The sequence below is a fragment of the Pseudophryne corroboree genome, chromosome 2 (assembly GCF_028390025.1).
Source record: "Pseudophryne corroboree isolate aPseCor3 chromosome 2, aPseCor3.hap2, whole genome shotgun sequence".
Taxonomy (NCBI): domain Eukaryota; kingdom Metazoa; phylum Chordata; class Amphibia; order Anura; family Myobatrachidae; genus Pseudophryne; species Pseudophryne corroboree.
In genome coordinates this window covers 315,674,795-315,692,527 of record NC_086445.1, presented here as the reverse complement: position 1 = coordinate 315,692,527, position 17,733 = coordinate 315,674,795, and the positions used below count along the sequence as shown (strand labels likewise).

Below are 17,733 nucleotides of genomic sequence, written 5' to 3'. Positions count from 1 at the left end.
ACTTATCCTTTGTCGGTTCCAGAGACACAAGCTATGTCAGAGTACATTAAGTCGAATTTGCAGAAAGGGTTCATCCGTCCCTCCACTTCCCCAGCGGGAGCTGGCTTCTTCTTTGTAAAGAAAAAAGATGGAGGCCTGAGACCATGTATTGACTATCGTGGTTTAAATGAAGTCACCATTAAGAACAAGTATCCTCTGCCGCTCATCACAGAGCTTTTTGATAGAGTGCGTGGAGCTCGAGTGTTTACTAAGCTTGACTTAAGGGGAGCATACAATCTGATACGTATTCGACAAGGGGATGAGTGGAAGACCGCTTTCAATACTAGAGATGGGCATTACGAGTACCTGGTAATGCCATTTGGCCTCAGCAACGCCCCCGCCGTCTTTCAGGGATTCATTAATGAAGTTTTTCGGGACATGTTGTATCTGAATGTAGTAGTCTATTTGGATGACATTCTGATATTTTCGAAGAATCTTTCTGAGCACCGACTACAAGTTAAGGAAGTACTCCTTCGGTTGCGCGAGAACCATCTTTATGGCAAAATCTCCAAGTGCACCTTTGAGGTTCCTTCTATTTCATTTTTGGGCTACATTATTTCTGGAACTGAATTGCGTATGGATCCGGAGAAACTCTCAGCCATCCGAGATTGGACTCAACCTCTTTCCTTGAAAGCAGTGCAACGATTTCTAGGATTCACGAATTATTATCGAAAATTTATAAGAGGTTTCTCTACTATCGTGGCACCTATTACTGCTCTGACTAAGAAAGGGGCTGACCCAAGCAATTGGCCTTCTGAAGCAGTAGCAGCGTTCAAACAGCTGAAGATAGCCTTTATGTCCGCTCCCGTACTTCAGCAGCCAGATTTCCTAAAACCATTCTTTCTGGAGGTTGATGCTTCCACGGTAGGCATAGGTGCTGTACTTTCGCAGTACGCCTCAGATGGGAAGTTGCATCCGTGTGGTTTCCATTCTCGCAAGTTCTCCCCTGCTGAATTAAATTACACCATTGGAGACAGAGAGCTGCTGGCAATTAAATCTGCTTTAGAAGAATGGAGATATCTTCTGGAGGGTACTAAACACTTAATTACAATTTTTACGGATCACAAGAATTTACTGTACCTAAAGACGGCCCAATGTTTGAATCCCCGTCAGGCAAGATGGGCGCTCTTCTTTGCCAGATTTTCCTTTATCATCAAGTATCGGGCTGGAACTCTTAATACCAAGGCGGATGCCTTATCCCGTTCAGTGATGGCTTCGGATGAGGAGAATACAATGGAGAAGGCATTAATCCTTAGTCCCATCTCTATTTCTGCAGCTCCCACTGGGTTGGGCCCTCCTCCTGGAAGAATGTCGGTACCAGTTAAATTTCGACCAAGACTGTTGCAGTGGGCTCACACTTCTAAGTTTTCTGGTCATCCGGGAGTTCAGAAAATGTGGGAATTTCTGCGAAGATCGTACACTATGAAAAAAGATGTTCAAGAGTATGTTAATTCGTGTCCTCAATGTGCTCAGCACAAAACTCCACGTCTGCCGCCTGCGGGCTTGTTGCATCCTTTATCCATTCCTAAAAGGCCTTGGACTCATATCTCGATGGACTTTGTTACTGAACTACCTCTCTCTAAGGGTCATAACACCATTTGGGTGATTATTGACCGATTCTCTAAGATGGCACATTTTGTTCCGTTGACCGGATTACCATCCGCTTCCAAGTTGGCCCTGTTATTTATCCAGGAGCATTTCCGCCTGCACGGGTTACCTCTAGAAATAGTCTCAGATCGAGGGGTACAGTTTACAGCAAGATTCTGGAGAGCCCTCTGTTCAGCTCTACAAATTAAACTCAAGTTCTCTTCTGCTTACCATCCACAGACTAATGGGCAAACTGAATGTGTCAATCAGGATCTAGAGACTTTTCTCCGTGTTTACCTTTCTCCTTCTCAAGATAACTGGGTGGAGTTATTGCCTTGGGCTGAGTTTGCCCACAACCATCTATATCATTCTTCAACTGGTGAGTCTCCATTCTTTATTAATTATGGATTTCATCCCCAAGTTCCGGAGTTGCCCATTTGTCCTCCAGAAGAAGTTCCTGCTGCAGCCTCTACTCTCCGACATTTTAACCAAATCTGGAGTCGAGTTCATGCCAATCTCAAGAGAGTTTCCGGTCACTATAAATTCTTTGCGGATAGGAAGCGACGAGCAGCTCCTCAATATAAGGTTGGCGACAAGGTATGGCTCTCTACCCGCAATCTTAGTTTGAAAGTACCAACTATGAAATTTGCCCCAAGGTTCATTGGTCCTTTCTCAGTGCTGCAAGTCTTGAACCCGGTCGTTTGCAAATTAGGGTTGCCTTCCCACCTTCGAATTCCAAACTCCTTTCACGTCTCTCTCCTCCGCCCCCTTATTCTGAATCGGTTCCACTCAGCATCCCCTAGACCAACTTCTTTAGTGTCTGAAGCTGGGACAGAATTTGAAATCAAAGCTATTCTTGACTCTCGTTATCTTCATAAAAAACTACAGTACTTGGTAGAGTGGAAAGGTTATGGTCCTGAGGAGAGAAGTTGGATCAATGCTACTGAGGTAACGGCTCCCCGACTGGTTCGGATCTTCCACTCCAGACATCCAACTAAGCCCGGAAAGTGTCCAGGGGCCACTCCTGGAGGAGGGAGTACTGTCACACCTCGCGGGCAGCGTCGGCCGCGCTTGCCTCTGCGGGTGTCCTGGATGGCCTGGCGCCTCTCTCCTCCGGCGGTCTCGGGGTTCCGGCGTCGGGTCGGTGGGTCTCCTCGGCGGCTTCCCGGAGCGAGGGCGCCGCCATGTTGACTGAGGTCAGGTAGGCGGAGCGGGGCTGACGTCACCTGCCCGCTCCGCCAATCAGGCAAAGGCGGGAGGTTTAAAGTCAGACGCCGGGCAGAGATCCGGTGCCTGTGTATCATCAATTCTGCCTGTCAGAAACCATGATCTCCAGAGCTCCCTTGTTCCTGCTACTTCTGTGTCTCCAAGCATATCAGTGTTTCCAGCATCTCAGTGTTCCCAAGCATCTCCGTGCCTCCCAGCATTACAGTGCCTCCAAGCGCCCGAGCGCCACCACGCACCTCCGTGCCTCCAAGCACCTCCGTGCCTCCAAGCGCCCGAGCGCCACCACGCACCTCCAAGCACATCAGTGCCTCCAAGCGCCCGAGCGCCACCACGCACCCCCGTGCCTCCAAGCGCCCGAGCGCCACCACGCACCTCCGTGCCTCCAAGCGCCACCACGCACCTCCGTGCCTCCAAGCACATCAGTACCTCCAAGCGCCCGAGCGCCTCTACGCACCTCCGTGCCTCCCAGCACCTCTGTGCCTCAGCACCTCCGTGCCTCAGCACCTCAATATCTCCAGCACCTCTGTGCCTCAGCACTCAACACTTTTACAAGTCTTGTCTTTCAGGAGACCTTCAAGCATTCCTCCGTGCCTCCTGCCTACAGTCTTTATCCTGTATGAGGAAGACCTACATCCGGCCATCTCTACTGCGACCCAGTAGCGGTTCCTCTTCCCGGTCACCGGAAGAAGCCCCGAGTCCACAACACTCTCCAACCAGGTCAGTGATAGGCACAAGGGAAAGTTTGACCTCTGGAAAAGAGGCTAATTGTTGTAGGAAGAAACCCGATAAGGCTGAAAACTGAACCTTAATCGAGCCCAACTTAAGACCCGCATCCACACGATCTTGTAGGAAAAGAATGGAGAAAACGACCCAACTGGAATACTTCCGTAGGAACTTTCTTGGATTCACACCAAAACACATACTTTCTCCAAAAATGGCGGTAATGTTGTAACGTTACTTCTTTTCTGCCTGAAGAAGAGTAGGGATGACTTCACTGGGAATACCCCTTCGGGTTGGGATCCGGCGTTCAACCCTTAGGCCGTCAATGGAAACCGCGGTACGTTCTGGAACACACACGGCCCCTGCTGTAACAGATCCTCTTTCAGAGGAAGAGGTCAGAGAACTCCTATGAGTAATTCCTGAAGATCCGGATACCAGCCCTTCGTGACCAGTCTGGAAGAATGAGGATCACCTGAACCTTTGTTCTTCGTATGATCTTTTAGCATCTTTGGAAAGAGTGGAAGTGGAGGGAACACATAGACCGACCGAAACACCCACGGTGTCACTAGGGCGACCACCGCTATCACTTGAGGGACCCTCGACCTGGAACAATATCTCTGAAGTTTCTTGTCGAGGCGAGACGCCATCTTGTCTATTTATTGAATTCCCCAAAACTTGTCACTTCTGTGACACTCGCTTGATGAAGACTCCACTCTCCTGGCTGGAGAACGGGTCCGCCGAGGAATTTTGCTTCCCCGTTGTCCACTCTTGGAACGAACATCGCTGACAGAGCGCGTAAACGTTTTTGTCGCCCAGAGACAAAGCTTTCTGGCTTCTGCCATTTCATCTCCGGTCTTTGTTTGTAGAAAACCGCTATAAACGGCCCTTAACTCCAGACCGTTATCGTGGTGACAAGTGTCCTAACTTGACCCTTGTCCTGGTGAGAATTGCGGCGCTACCACAGGAGTGATATTCTGGTCTTGAAACCATGATTATCCCAGGTGGGAACCGGACCACTTGTCCAACAGGTCCCGCTAACACTCTGGCATGCAAGCTGCCCACTGAATGGCCTCGTAGGCCGAAACCCTCTTTTCCAGTAACTGAATATATTGAAGGATTGACCCTGTTGCAGGTCTGACCAGACTCTGAATCCTCAGGGCTTTTTTTTTTTTTTTTTACTGGAAGCAAATAATATTTCCCAAGCCGACCACCGCATCGTTGGAACCAACAGGGATTTTGGCAAGTTCTGTTGTCGAAGAACTATCAGGGAGAAACAACGTTTTTCACCATTTGGCTTCTTGATCCCTTCGTAATCCGGAGAGCGATCCAGTACAGAATAATTAGGTCTCCTTACTATCGAAGGAAACCCCTCATACCATCACCACTCTGGTGAATTGGTAACGACAATCCTGAATCGCAAACCTCAGGTAAGCCTAATGCGAAAGAAACCGTAATTAGGCCTCCTTTCTCCATTTTCGGAGTAGAGAATCCTGCCATGAGAGAATCCCTCATAGATTTTAAGTAGGAAATTTGAGATTTCAGATATAGGATTTGGTCTGACCGAGCCGTCCGGCCTCGGAAGCATGAAAAAGCTTGAATAACAGCTTCTCATCTTTTTTTTTATTTTTGTGACCGGGACAGCAGGACAATGACCTCATCCTGACACAACTCTTGTATTGCGTCACTTACTACCTCCCTGTCCAGAGGAGAATCGGTAAAGTCTATTTGAAAAAATCAGTGAGGGGAAACGTCTGGAAAAACTCCCGTATGTCCCACTAGGGACTCTATCCTTTACTCACTGGTCCATGTCCTTTCCAGGGCTGACTGAAGAGTTTTAGACGTGGTCCCACCGGTGTGGGCTCCCGCAAGATAGACCCAACGTCCTGCGGTGGACGTGGCAGAAAACATAGGACGAGTTCTGCCTGTGAACTTGAAAAAGGTAGCTGACCTCCTACCTCTTTTAACCTTCCTTTACCTGTAAAGAAAAGGGAATCCTTATCCTTTCGGTCGAAATGACTGCATCCTACCATAATGCGTCCCCAACCGTAGTGAGGCATCCTAGGCCAAGAAGGTAGACTTACGAGTGGTATCTGCCGCGAGCAAATTAACAAAGCCATCACCAAACCAGGCTTCACCTTCATAGGGAAGAGACTCCGCTTCTTCTGGGAGTCAGCACCAGCATCCCCTTAGTGAATCCACAACGCCCTCCTAGCCGAGAACGCCATCGAATTGGCTCGCGAACCCAAAAGTTCCAAATCCCTTGTAGTCGCACGGTAGTATGCTACACTGTTCTAGATATGACCCAACTTAAGGAGTATCCCATCTCTCTCCAGGGTAATTATATCGGATGACAAAGAAACCGACCATTTCTGAACACAAGCACTCCCCCATACGCATGTAATGCAAGTATAATCAACGTATATATAATTAAAATATCACTTAGTTTCCTGTATCCTCTGTGACAGGGCCCCGTGCAGGACAGGGGTTGACTCTCACTTTATTCTATCCACGGCGGGAAAAGAATAAACACTCAGGCCTCCTCGTGAGGATTTGAAACCATCTTGTCACGGCTGACCTAGAGTTTTTTCAACAGAGCGACCAGCATATGAAAAGGAATAGCTTTTTCTTCAGCATTCATTATAAACCCTTATGCACATTTAAATACACATATACACACATATATCTATATATATATATATATATCTATATATATATATATATATATCTATATATAAATATATCTATATATATATAAGAATTTACTCACCGGTAATTCTATTTCTCGTAGTCCGTAGTGAATGCTGGGGACTCCGTAAGGACCATGGGGAATAGCGGCTCCGCAGGAGACTGGGCACAACTAAGAAAGATTTAGGACTCCCTGGTGTGCACTGGCTCCTCCCTCTATGCCCCTCCTCCAGACTTCAGTTAGGAAACTGTGTCCGGAAGAGCTGACACAATAAGGAAAGGATTTGGAATCCCGGGTAAGACTCATACCAGCCACACCAATCACACCGTACAACTCGTGATACTATACCCAGTGAACAGTATGAATAACAACTGAGCCTCTCAAACAGATGGCTCCAAACAATAACCCTTTAGTTAGGCAATAACTATATACAAGTATTGCAGACAATCCGCACTTGGGATGGGCGCCCAGCATCCACTACGGACTACGAGAAATAGAATTACCGGTGAGTAAATTTTTATTTTCTCTGACGTCCTAGTGGATGCTGGGGACTCCGTAAGGACCATGGGGATTATACCAAAGCTCCCAAACGGGCGGGAGAGTGCGGATGACTCTGCAGCACCGAATGAGCAAACTCAAGGTCCTCCTCAGCCATGGTATCAAACTTGTAGAATTTAGCAAATGTGTTTGAACCCGACCAAGTAGCAGCTCAGCAAAGTTGTAAAGCCGAGACCCCTCGGGCAGCCGCCCAAGAAGAGCCCACTTTCCTCGTGGAATGGGCTTTTACAGATTTAGGATGCGGCAGTCCAGCCGCAGAATGTGCAAGTTGAATCGTACTACAGATCCAGCGAGCAATAGACTGCTTTGAAGCAGGAGCACCCAGCTTGTTGGGCGCATACAGGATAAATAGCGAGTCAGTTTTCCTGACTCCAGCCGTCCTGGAAACATAGATTTTCAGGGCCCTGACTACGTCCAGCAACTTGGAATCCTCCAAGTCCTTAGTAGCCGCAGACACCACAATAGGTTGGTTCAAATGAAAAGCTGATACCACCTTAGGAAGAAATTGGGGACGAGTCCTCAATTCCGCCCTATCCATATGGAAAATCAGATAAGGGCTTTTACATGACAAAGCCGCCAATTCTGACACACGCCTGGCCGAAGCCAAGGCCAACAGCATGACCACTTTCCACATGAGATATTTTAGTTCCACGGTTTTAAGTGGCTCAAACCAATGTGACTTAAGGAAATCCAACACCACGTTGAGATCCCAAGGTGCCACTGGAGGCACAAAAGGGGGCTGAATATGCAGCACTCCTTTAACAAACGTCTGAACTTCAGGCAGTGAAGCCAGTTCTTTTTGGAAGAAAATCGACAGAGCCGAAATCTGGACCTTAATGGAACCTAATTTGAGGCCCATAGTCACCCCTGACTGTAGGAAGTGCAGAAATCGACCCAGCTGAAATTCCTCCGTTGGGGCCCTTCTGGCCTCACACCACGCAACATATTTTCGCCATATGCGATGATAATGGTTTGCGGTCACCTCCTTCCTAGCTTTAATCAGCGTAGGGATGACTTCCTCCGGAATGCCCTTTTCCTTCAGGATCCGGCGTTCAACCGCCATGCCGTCAAACGCAGCCGCGGTAAGTCTTGGAACAGACAGGGTCCCTGCTGCAGCAGGTCCTGTCTGAGCGGCAGAGGCCATGGGTCCTCTGAGATCATTTCTTGAAGTTCTGGGTACCAAGCTCTTCTTGGCCAATCCGGAACCACGAGTATAGTTCTTACTCCTCTCCTTCTTATTATTCTCAGTACCTTGGGTATGAGAGGCAGAGGAGGGAACACACAAACCGACTGGTACACCCACGGTGTCACTAGAGCGTCCACAGCTATCGCCTGAGGATCCCTTGACCTGGCGCAATATCTTTTTAGCTTTTTGTTGAGGCGGGACGCCATCATGTCCACCTGTGGCCATTCCCAGCGATTTACAATCAGCTTGAAGACTTCTGGATGAAGTCTCCACTCTCCCGGGTGGAGGTCGTGCCTGCTGAGGAAGTCTGCTTCCCAGTTGTCCACTCCCGGAAAGAACACTGCTGACAATGCTATCACGTGATTTTCCGCCCATCGGAGAATCCTTGTGGCTTCTGCCATCGCCATCCTGCTTCTTGTGCCGCCCTGACGGTTTACATGGGCGACCGCCGTGATGTTGTCTGACTGAATCAGCACCGGCTGGTGTTGAAGCAGGGGTCTTGCCTGACTTAGGGCATTGTAAATGGCCCTTAGTTCCAGAATATTTATGTGTAGGGAAGTCTCCTGACTCGACCATAGTCCTTGGAAGTTTCTTCCCTGTGTGACTGCCCCCCAACCTCGAAGGCTGGCATCCGTGGTCACCAGGACCCAGTCCTGTATGCCGAATCTGCGGCCCTCTAGAAGATGAGCACTCTGCAGCCACCACAACAGCGACACCCTGGTCCTTGGAGACAGGGTTATCAGCCGATGCATCTGAAGATGCGATCCGGACCACTTGTCCAACAGATCCCACTGAAAGATCCTTGCATGGAACCTTCCGAAAGGAATTGCTTCGTAAGAAGCCACCATCTTTCCCAGGACTCGCGTGCAGTGGTGCACCGACACCTGTTTTGGTTTTAGGAGGTCTCTGACTAGAGATGACAACTCCTTGGCCTTCTCCTCCGGGAGAAACACTTTTTTCTGTTCCGTGTCCAGAACCATCCCCAGGAACAGTAGACGCGTTGTAGGAACCAGCTGCGACTTTGGAATATTCAGGATCCAGCTGTGCTGTTGTAGCACTTCCCGAGCTAGTGCTACTCCGATCAACAACTGTTCCCTGGACCTCGCCTTTATAAGGAGATCGTCCAAGTACGGGATAATTAAAACTCCCTTTTTTCGAAGGAGTATCATCATTTCGGCCATTACCTTTGTAAATACCCTCGGTGCCGTGGACAGACCAAACGGCAATGTCTGGAATTGGTAATGACAGTCCTGTACCACAAATCTGAGGTACTCCTGGTGAGGAGGGTAAATGGGGACATGCAGGTAAGCATCCTTGATGTCCAGTGATACCATGTAATCCCCCTCGTCCAGGCTTGCAATCACCGCCCTGAGCGATTCCATCTTGAACTTGAACCTTCTTATATAAGTGTTCAAGGATTTTAAATTTAAAATGGGTCTCACCGAACCGTCCGGTTTCGGTACCACAAACATTGTGGAATAGTAACCCCGTCCTTGTTGAAGGAGGGGTACCTTGATTATCACCTGCTGAGAAAACAGCTTGTCAATCGCCTCCAGCACTGCCTCCCTGTCCGGGGGAGCTGTCGGCAAGGCAGATTTGAGGAAACGGCGAGGGGGAGACGTCTCGAATTCCAGCTTGTACCCCTGAGATACTACTTGTAGAATCCAGGGATCCACCCGTGAGCGAGCCCACTGGTCGCTGAAGTTCTTGAGACGGGCCCCCACCGTACCTGGCTCCGCCTGTGGAGCCCCAGCGTCATGCTGTGGACTTAGAGGAAGCGGGGGAGGACTTTTGTTCCTGGGAACTGGCTGTATGTTGCAGCTTTTTCCCCCTACCTCTGCCTCTGGGCAGAAAGGACACGCCTCTAACCCGCTTGCCTTTATGGGGCCGAAAGGACTGTACCTGATAATACGGTGCTTTCTTTGGCTGTGAGGGAACATGGGGTAAAAATGCTGACTTCCCAGCTATCGCTGTGGAAACGAGGTCCGAGAGACCATCCCCAAACAACTCCTCACCCTTGTAAGGCAAAACTTCCATGTGCCTTTTAGAATCTGCATCTCCTGTCCACTGCCGAGTCCACAATCCTCTCCTGGCAGAAATGGACATTGCGTTTATTTTAGATGCCAGCCGGCAAATATCCCTCTGTGCATCTCTCATGTATAAGACAGCGTCTTTAATATGCTCTACGGTTAGCAATATAGTGTCCCTATCTAGGGTATCAATGTTTTCCGACAGGGAATCTGACCACGCAGCTGCAGCACTGCACATCCATGCTGAAGCAATAGCCGGTCTCAGTATAATTCCTGAGTGTGTATATACAGACTTCAGGATAGCCTCCTGCTTTCTATCCGCAGGCTCCTTTAGGGCGGCCGTGTCCGGAGACGGTAGTGCCACCTTTTTTGACAGACGTGTGAGCGCTTTATCCACCCTAGGGGATGTCTCCCAACGTGACCTGTCCTCTGGCGGGAAAGGGTACGCCATTAGTAACTTTTTAGAAATTACCAGTTTCTTATCGGGGGAAGCCCACGCTTCTTCACACACTTCATTTAATTCATCAGATGGGGGAAAAACCACTGGTAGCTTTTTCTCCCCAAACATAATACCCTTTTTTGTGGTACCTGGGGTAATATCAGAAATGTGCAACACATTTTTCATTGCCGTAATCATATAACGAATGGCTCTATTGGAATGTACACTAGTCTCATCGTCGTCGACACTGGAGTCAATATCCGTGTCGACATCTGTGTCTGCCATCTGAGGTAGGCGTTTTAGAGCCCCTGATGGCTTTTGAGACGCCTGGGCAGGCACGGGCTGAGCAGCCGGCTGTCCCACATCTGCTATGTCGTCAAACCTTTTATGTAAGGAGTTGACACTGTCGCGTAATTCCTTCCACATGTCCATCCATTCAGGTGTCGACCCCGCATGGGGTGACATCACATTTATCGGCACCTGCTCCGCCTCCACATAAGCCTCCTCATCAAACATGTCGACACAGCCGTACCGACACACCGCATACACACAGGGAATGCTCTGACTGAGGACAGGACCCCACAAAGTCCTTTGGGGAGACAGAGAGAGAGTATGCCAGCACACACCAGAGCGCTATATAATGCAGGGATACACACTAGACACAGTGATTTTTCCCCTATAGCTGCTATAAAACACAATTTGCGCCTAAATTTAGTGCCCCCCCTCTCTTTTTTACCCTATTGAGCCTGGAAACTGCAGGGGAGAGCCTGGGGAGCGTCCTTCCAGCGGAGCTGTGAGAGGAAATGGCGCCAGTGTGCTGAGGGAGATAGCCCCGCCCCCTTCACGGCGGACTTCTCCCGCTTTTTTCAGGATATTTTTGGCAGGGGATTTTACACATATATAGTCTTACTGACTATATTATGTGTTTTTTTGCCAAACTAAGGTATATTTATTGCAGCCCAGGGCGAAAAGTTTATACCGGCACTCCAAGTAGTGAAGAGTTGCTTTGCTGCGGTGCCCTCCAGGTCAGATGATGATTACAACAGGATAAAGAAATCGGCGGCACTCAAGCAGGCTAGTGGAAAGATGCAAAATAGTGTTCCTTTATTCGCCTACATGTTTCGGGGAAGCTCCCCGTCCTCAGGGCTAGACAACAGTGAAAACCCACATATAAAACATTTATATACAGCACAGACAAAGACATCAGTGTAACAATTGTACTCACCTCTCCTCACGGCGCTGCCGCCCGCCTGCACACGCTGCTTGCTTCACACTAGGGTTAACAACATAGGGGACCATGTGGTTCGTCTGGATGTTACTAATATGACTAGATCTGATCAAGCTCATTTTCTTAGACCCAAGATGGGGTGCTATAAGTGTCTGGGATGTGCCACCTGCAATACTTTGCAGACGGGCACTACCTTTAATCATCCACAAACGGGCAAGAAAATACCCATTAGACATCGGCTTACATGTACCACTACTCATGTGATATATTTGCTCACATGTCCGTGTGGTCTTGCCTATGTGGGCAAGACCATACGACAATTTAGGGAAAGGATGGCACTCCACAGGAGCGCAATTAAAAAGGCGCTCGAGAAGGGTTCCAGTGACCAGCCATTTGCTCGCCATTGCCTGTTGGCAAAACATGGGGTGGCCAGCATTCGAGCTATCCTTATTGACCATACCCCCATCATGTTGAGGGGTGGCAATAGGGATAAGTTACTTTTACAAAAAGAGTCACGTTGGATCTTTAGACTGGGAACACTGTCCCCTGGTGGTCTTAATGAAAATTTGGGGTTACAGTGTTTTCTTTAACCCAATTAGAGAGTACTTATTTGTTTAACCTTCATGTTATTATATATTCCTTATATGGGAGGTAGCGTAGCACTGGGTTAATTTTGTGTCTCCAGTATCAGAATAGTATGCCACTATAGATAGGCTTATAAACTAGCCAATTTGTGGGATAGTTTTTGCATATGGTATAATAATATAATAATATAGCGATTGATAGGGGCTATTTTGATATTCTCCCTTGCGGTGATATTTATGTATTTTAAATGTGCTGTTTCATGCTATAAATGTATGTATGTTTTTTACAGGCTCTACAGAGATGTGGGAGCCTGCGATCTTGTTTTACCTGTTACCATGACAACCTCCCCGTCCCGCGGCGCATCGTGACGTCATAGCCTGGCGACGCGGAAGCAAGCAGCGTGTGCAGGTGGGCGGCAGCGCCGTGAGGAGACGTGAGTACAATTGTTACACTGATGTCTTTGTCTGTGCTGTATATAAATGTTTTCTATGTGGGTTTTCACTGTTGTCCAGCCCTGAGGACGGGGAGCTTCCCCGAAACATGTAGGCGAATAAAGGGACACTATTTTGCATCTTTCCACTAGCCTGCTTGAGTGCCGCGGATTTCTTTATCCTATATATATATATTGTCAAAGTCGAAAAATATCATGATTCACATGCCTTGTACTAACCCCAATGCACATGCCCGCTGCTCGTGCACCCACTCCCCTGTGCGTACGCATCCCCTCAGGTTGCGTAGGGGACGCTCCAACGTCTCCTGCGCATGGAGATGTGTATTTACGGCGGAGTTTGTAAGCGTCTAACGAGCGACTCGATCGCAACATATTTAACCCATATAGTGTGTTTTATAGATAATATTCCCCTTAACAATGTCAGCAAGTATGTTTAGTTTAAACGGTTCTTGGACAGAGAGATCCCTCTTTGCATGATAGGAAGGGTCAGATAAAGGTTGAAAGGTGGTGTTTAGTATCCAGCTGTAGTGTATTTTATGAGTAACATTCCGATGCTAGTTAGGAAAGGATCGCTCGCTCCTGCGTATAGTTATGTACAAAAAGTAGTTTATGGACATTTACTGTATTTGCTGTTCATTATCCATGCGGCGGGAATCCTGAGGATACCTCCCACCTGAGCAGTTGGAGAAAGACACAGCCCACCTGTTCAAACCCACCTATGACCTTTTGTTATAATGCAGACACACATTCCTGTGTCCAATGAACAATGAGATTATAGGGACCATTGTATTGTTACTGTATGCTGTGTATATAAGGACCACCATTGCCTGGGCCAGTCACTCACTCTCTCTGAAAGGCTTTCTCGTTGAATGCTGAGGGCTGGATCCAGGACGCGCTTGCGAATCATTCCCACGTATGTATTGTTCTCTGTAGCCATTTTATTATCCTTAGTGTTTGCCATTTATTCTCATTCTGTTTGCTTGTGTTTGTAATTGTATGCTATTGTTCATATTATTCCTTGTTATTCTGTTTAGATTTTGATGTTAGTTTTGTAGTGTATAACCTGTACTGTTTTTTCCCTTTTTACTCTAAAGAATCATCCACGAAGGTGTTAGAGCCGGAATGGTTTTTAAATCCAAACCAGGTCTTGTGTTTTCACTAGTTACTGTAAAGGGTTTTCTTAGCGTCTCAATCGCTCAAACAGCTTTCATATTATCAAGGTTAATAAGCGTTACATCATTGTAGTATTACATTGCTAAGGTTTTGAGTATAAATATACCCTTACTGTGTGGTGTTAACAAGGTTTACTGTGTGTCATTCTGTGAGCGTCTGCGCCGCTCGTGTCCCACTCGCACGGCGCAGCGTCCGCTACGCCGATAGCGTAGCATTACGGTACTCGGGACGCCTTTAGCGTGTTCGATACTAAGCGTGAGTCTGTGAGCGTACGTGTCGCTCGTGCGTCGCGCCCACGGCCTAGCGTCTGCTACGCTAAGTGCGTACCCTTACGGTACTCTGTGCGCCAATAGCGTACTTAGTCCGTAAATAGTATATTGCTTATGTTTAAAGGTAATATTTGACATTATCAATATATATATATATATATATATATATATATATATATAGAGAGAGAGAGAGAGAGAGAGAGATATATATATATATATATACACACACAGGTTGAGTATCCTTTATCCAAAATGCTTGGGACCAGAGGTATTTTGGATAACGGATTTTTCCGTATTTTGGAATAATTGCATACCATAATGAGATATCATGGTGATGGGACCTAAATCTAAGCACAGAATGCATTTATGTTACATATACACCTTATACACACAGCCTGAAGGTAATTTTATGCTAATTTTTTTTATAACTTTGTGCATTAAACAAAGTGTGTCTACATTCACACAATTCATTTATGTTTCATATACACCTTATACACACAGCCTGAAGGTCATTTAATACAATATTTTTAATAACTTTGTGTATTAAACAAGGTTTGTGTACATTGAGCCATCAAAAAACAAAAGTTCCTATCTCACTCTCACTCAAAAAAGTCCGTATTTCGGAATATTCCATATTTCGGAATATTTGGATATGGGATACTCAACCTGTATATATATATATATATATATATATATATATATATATAGAGAGAGAGATATATATATATATATATATATATATAGATAGATATATAGAGAGAGAGAGAGAGAGAGGGAGAGTCAGGAACAGCAGGGTCCCTAGTGACGTTAATACGTTCTTAATGTGTATGAAACATGTACTGAATGCTGATTTTTGTGGATCTAATCAGGAAACAATATGGTCGACATAAGAAATAGAATTTGTGTCGATATCAGGGAGTAGTAACTGGGCAAAATAATTTTTCTTTTTTTCTTTTAACAACCCCGAGGGGTCTGAGGGAAATATATTATACATATACACATACAGGTATAGCTTTGTCAATTTTTACCCAGTCAGATTTGTTGGTGCCGACAGGGTCACCCACCCACGTCTGTGTCTCCCATATAGTTTTCTCTTTGGAAAAACATACATCTACTGACATGTGGACACTTATTTACATGAACCAAGTACCATCAGGCGTTGGCAGTGTCGACTGAGACATTCCCATAGCCGTTTTTGTGGCAGAGTACTCAGATATGCCGACACACATGTACTAAACACCCGCCGACCTTACACTGACTATTTTGTGTCAGGGATACACAGAAGACGTTCACCAGCTCTTTTACACCATGCTCCCTATCTATTGTGTTTTACTTTTCACATATATTGCACTAAAACACTGTGCCGTTCCCGCCCCTCTCTGTGAGGAGAAAATGGCGCTGGTTAAAGCTGTGAGGGCTAAGCCACGCCCCCTTAATGGCGCGCTTTAGCCCCGCAATTTTCTAGATATTTATACTGGCGGGGGTCTGTATACAGTGCCTATGCACTGTATACCTCTTATGCCAGGATAGATAGTGAGGTTTTATTGCCGCCCAGGGACACATGGAGTGGGGTGTGGCCAAAATGGTGCACAGGGCTGCTATGCCAAAAATGTGCGGGTAACAAATTCCAAAGGATTTAAGGGAGTACTATATTAATTATTGAAATAGGGGTCTGGGAGTTTATTAAAGGATAAGTTTATAATGGACTGTATTCCCCTGTTATAAAAAAAAAAAGTAGAATAGAACATATATATAATTATATATATCATTTTTCTTTTTTTTTTACCATTTGATATACAGGTACCAGTGGGTCCAGTCTACCATGCCACTTGTGGCGCTCCAAATGCTTACAATGCTATGACGGGCCTTAAAATTGTGTATGCTGTTTGTTCACCAATCAAAAAAATAAATCAGATGACTGCCGCCAAGTCAGGTTGGTTTCTGGCGACTTTCCATATACATGTGCATTTTAGTACATTAGGTGACCAGATTTCTATTTGACATGCTGCCTCACCCCAACAGGGAGAATTGTGGTGTTCTGGGTCACAGCTCTGTTCAGCCAGTAGCAGTGCTAAATACTTACATTCCATAGTTTGGGTCTCCTCTATTTACAAAAAATGACAACTAAAAGGGGTGCAGCATTAGTTTGGGAGAATTCTTTGCTGGGGTGTCCCTGGGATGGAATCCCCACAACAGATAGATACTTCAGTGGAGAGGTATGTTTAGTAAAACTAAATGTAGGTGTGAAGATCCTTGGGATGCATTAACATAGAGATTTGCTTTGCAAGCTTTGATCATAGTGTAGAAATGTATAAGCAATCAGATGCAAATCTTTCAAAGTGTACGGTTTTTAAATTCTCATTAACTATAAAGCAGACAGTATCCTTCTTATGGTATATTAGGGACACTAGCTCTGTATACCACTGTAGACACTCACCTTTCCTGTTACTGGGAAGAGAAGCAACACCGCACACACAGGCCGAGGGACCAGGCTGAGCAGGTCAGCGTCGAGACCATAAACATCTACAAACTGCCAGCTGGCTCCAACACCCAACTGTTTGAGAAACTGGAAAAATTTAAATATTAGAAAACAGACAGCACATAAAAACAGACAGAGAACAACATGAAATTAAATGCAAAATGTGCAATTTTGAGGCACTATTTCCAAACTTTTTATTTTCTGAAATCTGCCAAATACAGTAGAGTGTATACACATGATAATTTAGATAAAAATGTAATGCGATTCCACTCTGCAGACTTCTGCTGTAAACATAAGGATTGTATGTAACAGCTGCCTGCTCTCATCTTATGTAGTCAAGTTAAAAAAAAAAATTAAAAAAAAATTATATATATATATATAAAAACACACTCTATATATATATATATATATATATATACAAATAAATATCTATCTATATATCTCTATCTATAATATATATATATATATATATATATATATATATATATACACACACACACACACACACACACACATATGCATACATACATACATACACTGCTCAAAAAAATAAAGGGAACACTAAAATAACATCCTAGATCTGAATGAATGAAATATTCTTATTAAAAACTTTGTTCTTTACATAGTTGAATGTGCTGACAACAAAATCACACAAAAATGATCAATGGAAATCAAATTTATTAACCCATGGAGGTCTGGATTTGGAGTCACCCTCAAAATTAAAGTGGAAAAACGCACTAAATGCTGACCCAACTTTGATGTAATGTCCTTAAAACAAGCCAAAATGAGGCTCAGTAGTGTGTGTGGCCTCCACGTGCCTGAATGACCTCCCTACAACGCCTGGGCATGCTCCTGATGAGGTGGCGGATGGTCTCCTGAGGGATCTCCTCCCAGACCTGGACTAAAGCATCCGCCAACTCCTGGACAGTCTGTGGCGCAACGTAGCGTTGGTGGATGGAGCGAGACATGATGTCCCAGATGTGCTCAATTGGATTCAGGTCTGGGGAACGGGCGGGCCAGTCCATAGCATAAATGCCTTCGTCTTGCAGGAACTGCTGACACACTCCAGCCACATG

General features: G+C 46.0%; 1 protein-coding gene across 1 annotated transcript in view; it reads right to left on the bottom strand.

The window, feature by feature from the left end:
• The window catches only part of UCHL3 (ubiquitin C-terminal hydrolase L3), a gene marked incomplete at its 5' end in the record, with an annotated part of 156,971 nt that extends 140,221 nt beyond the window's left edge, over nucleotides 1–16,750 (bottom strand). The window contains one exon of the mRNA XM_063952949.1: nucleotides 16,616–16,750. Within this exon, the coding sequence (XP_063809019.1) occupies nucleotides 16,616–16,750 (135 nt within the window). The remainder of the gene's footprint in view (nucleotides 1–16,615) is intronic.
• Between the last annotated feature and the right edge of the window lie 983 nt (nucleotides 16,751–17,733).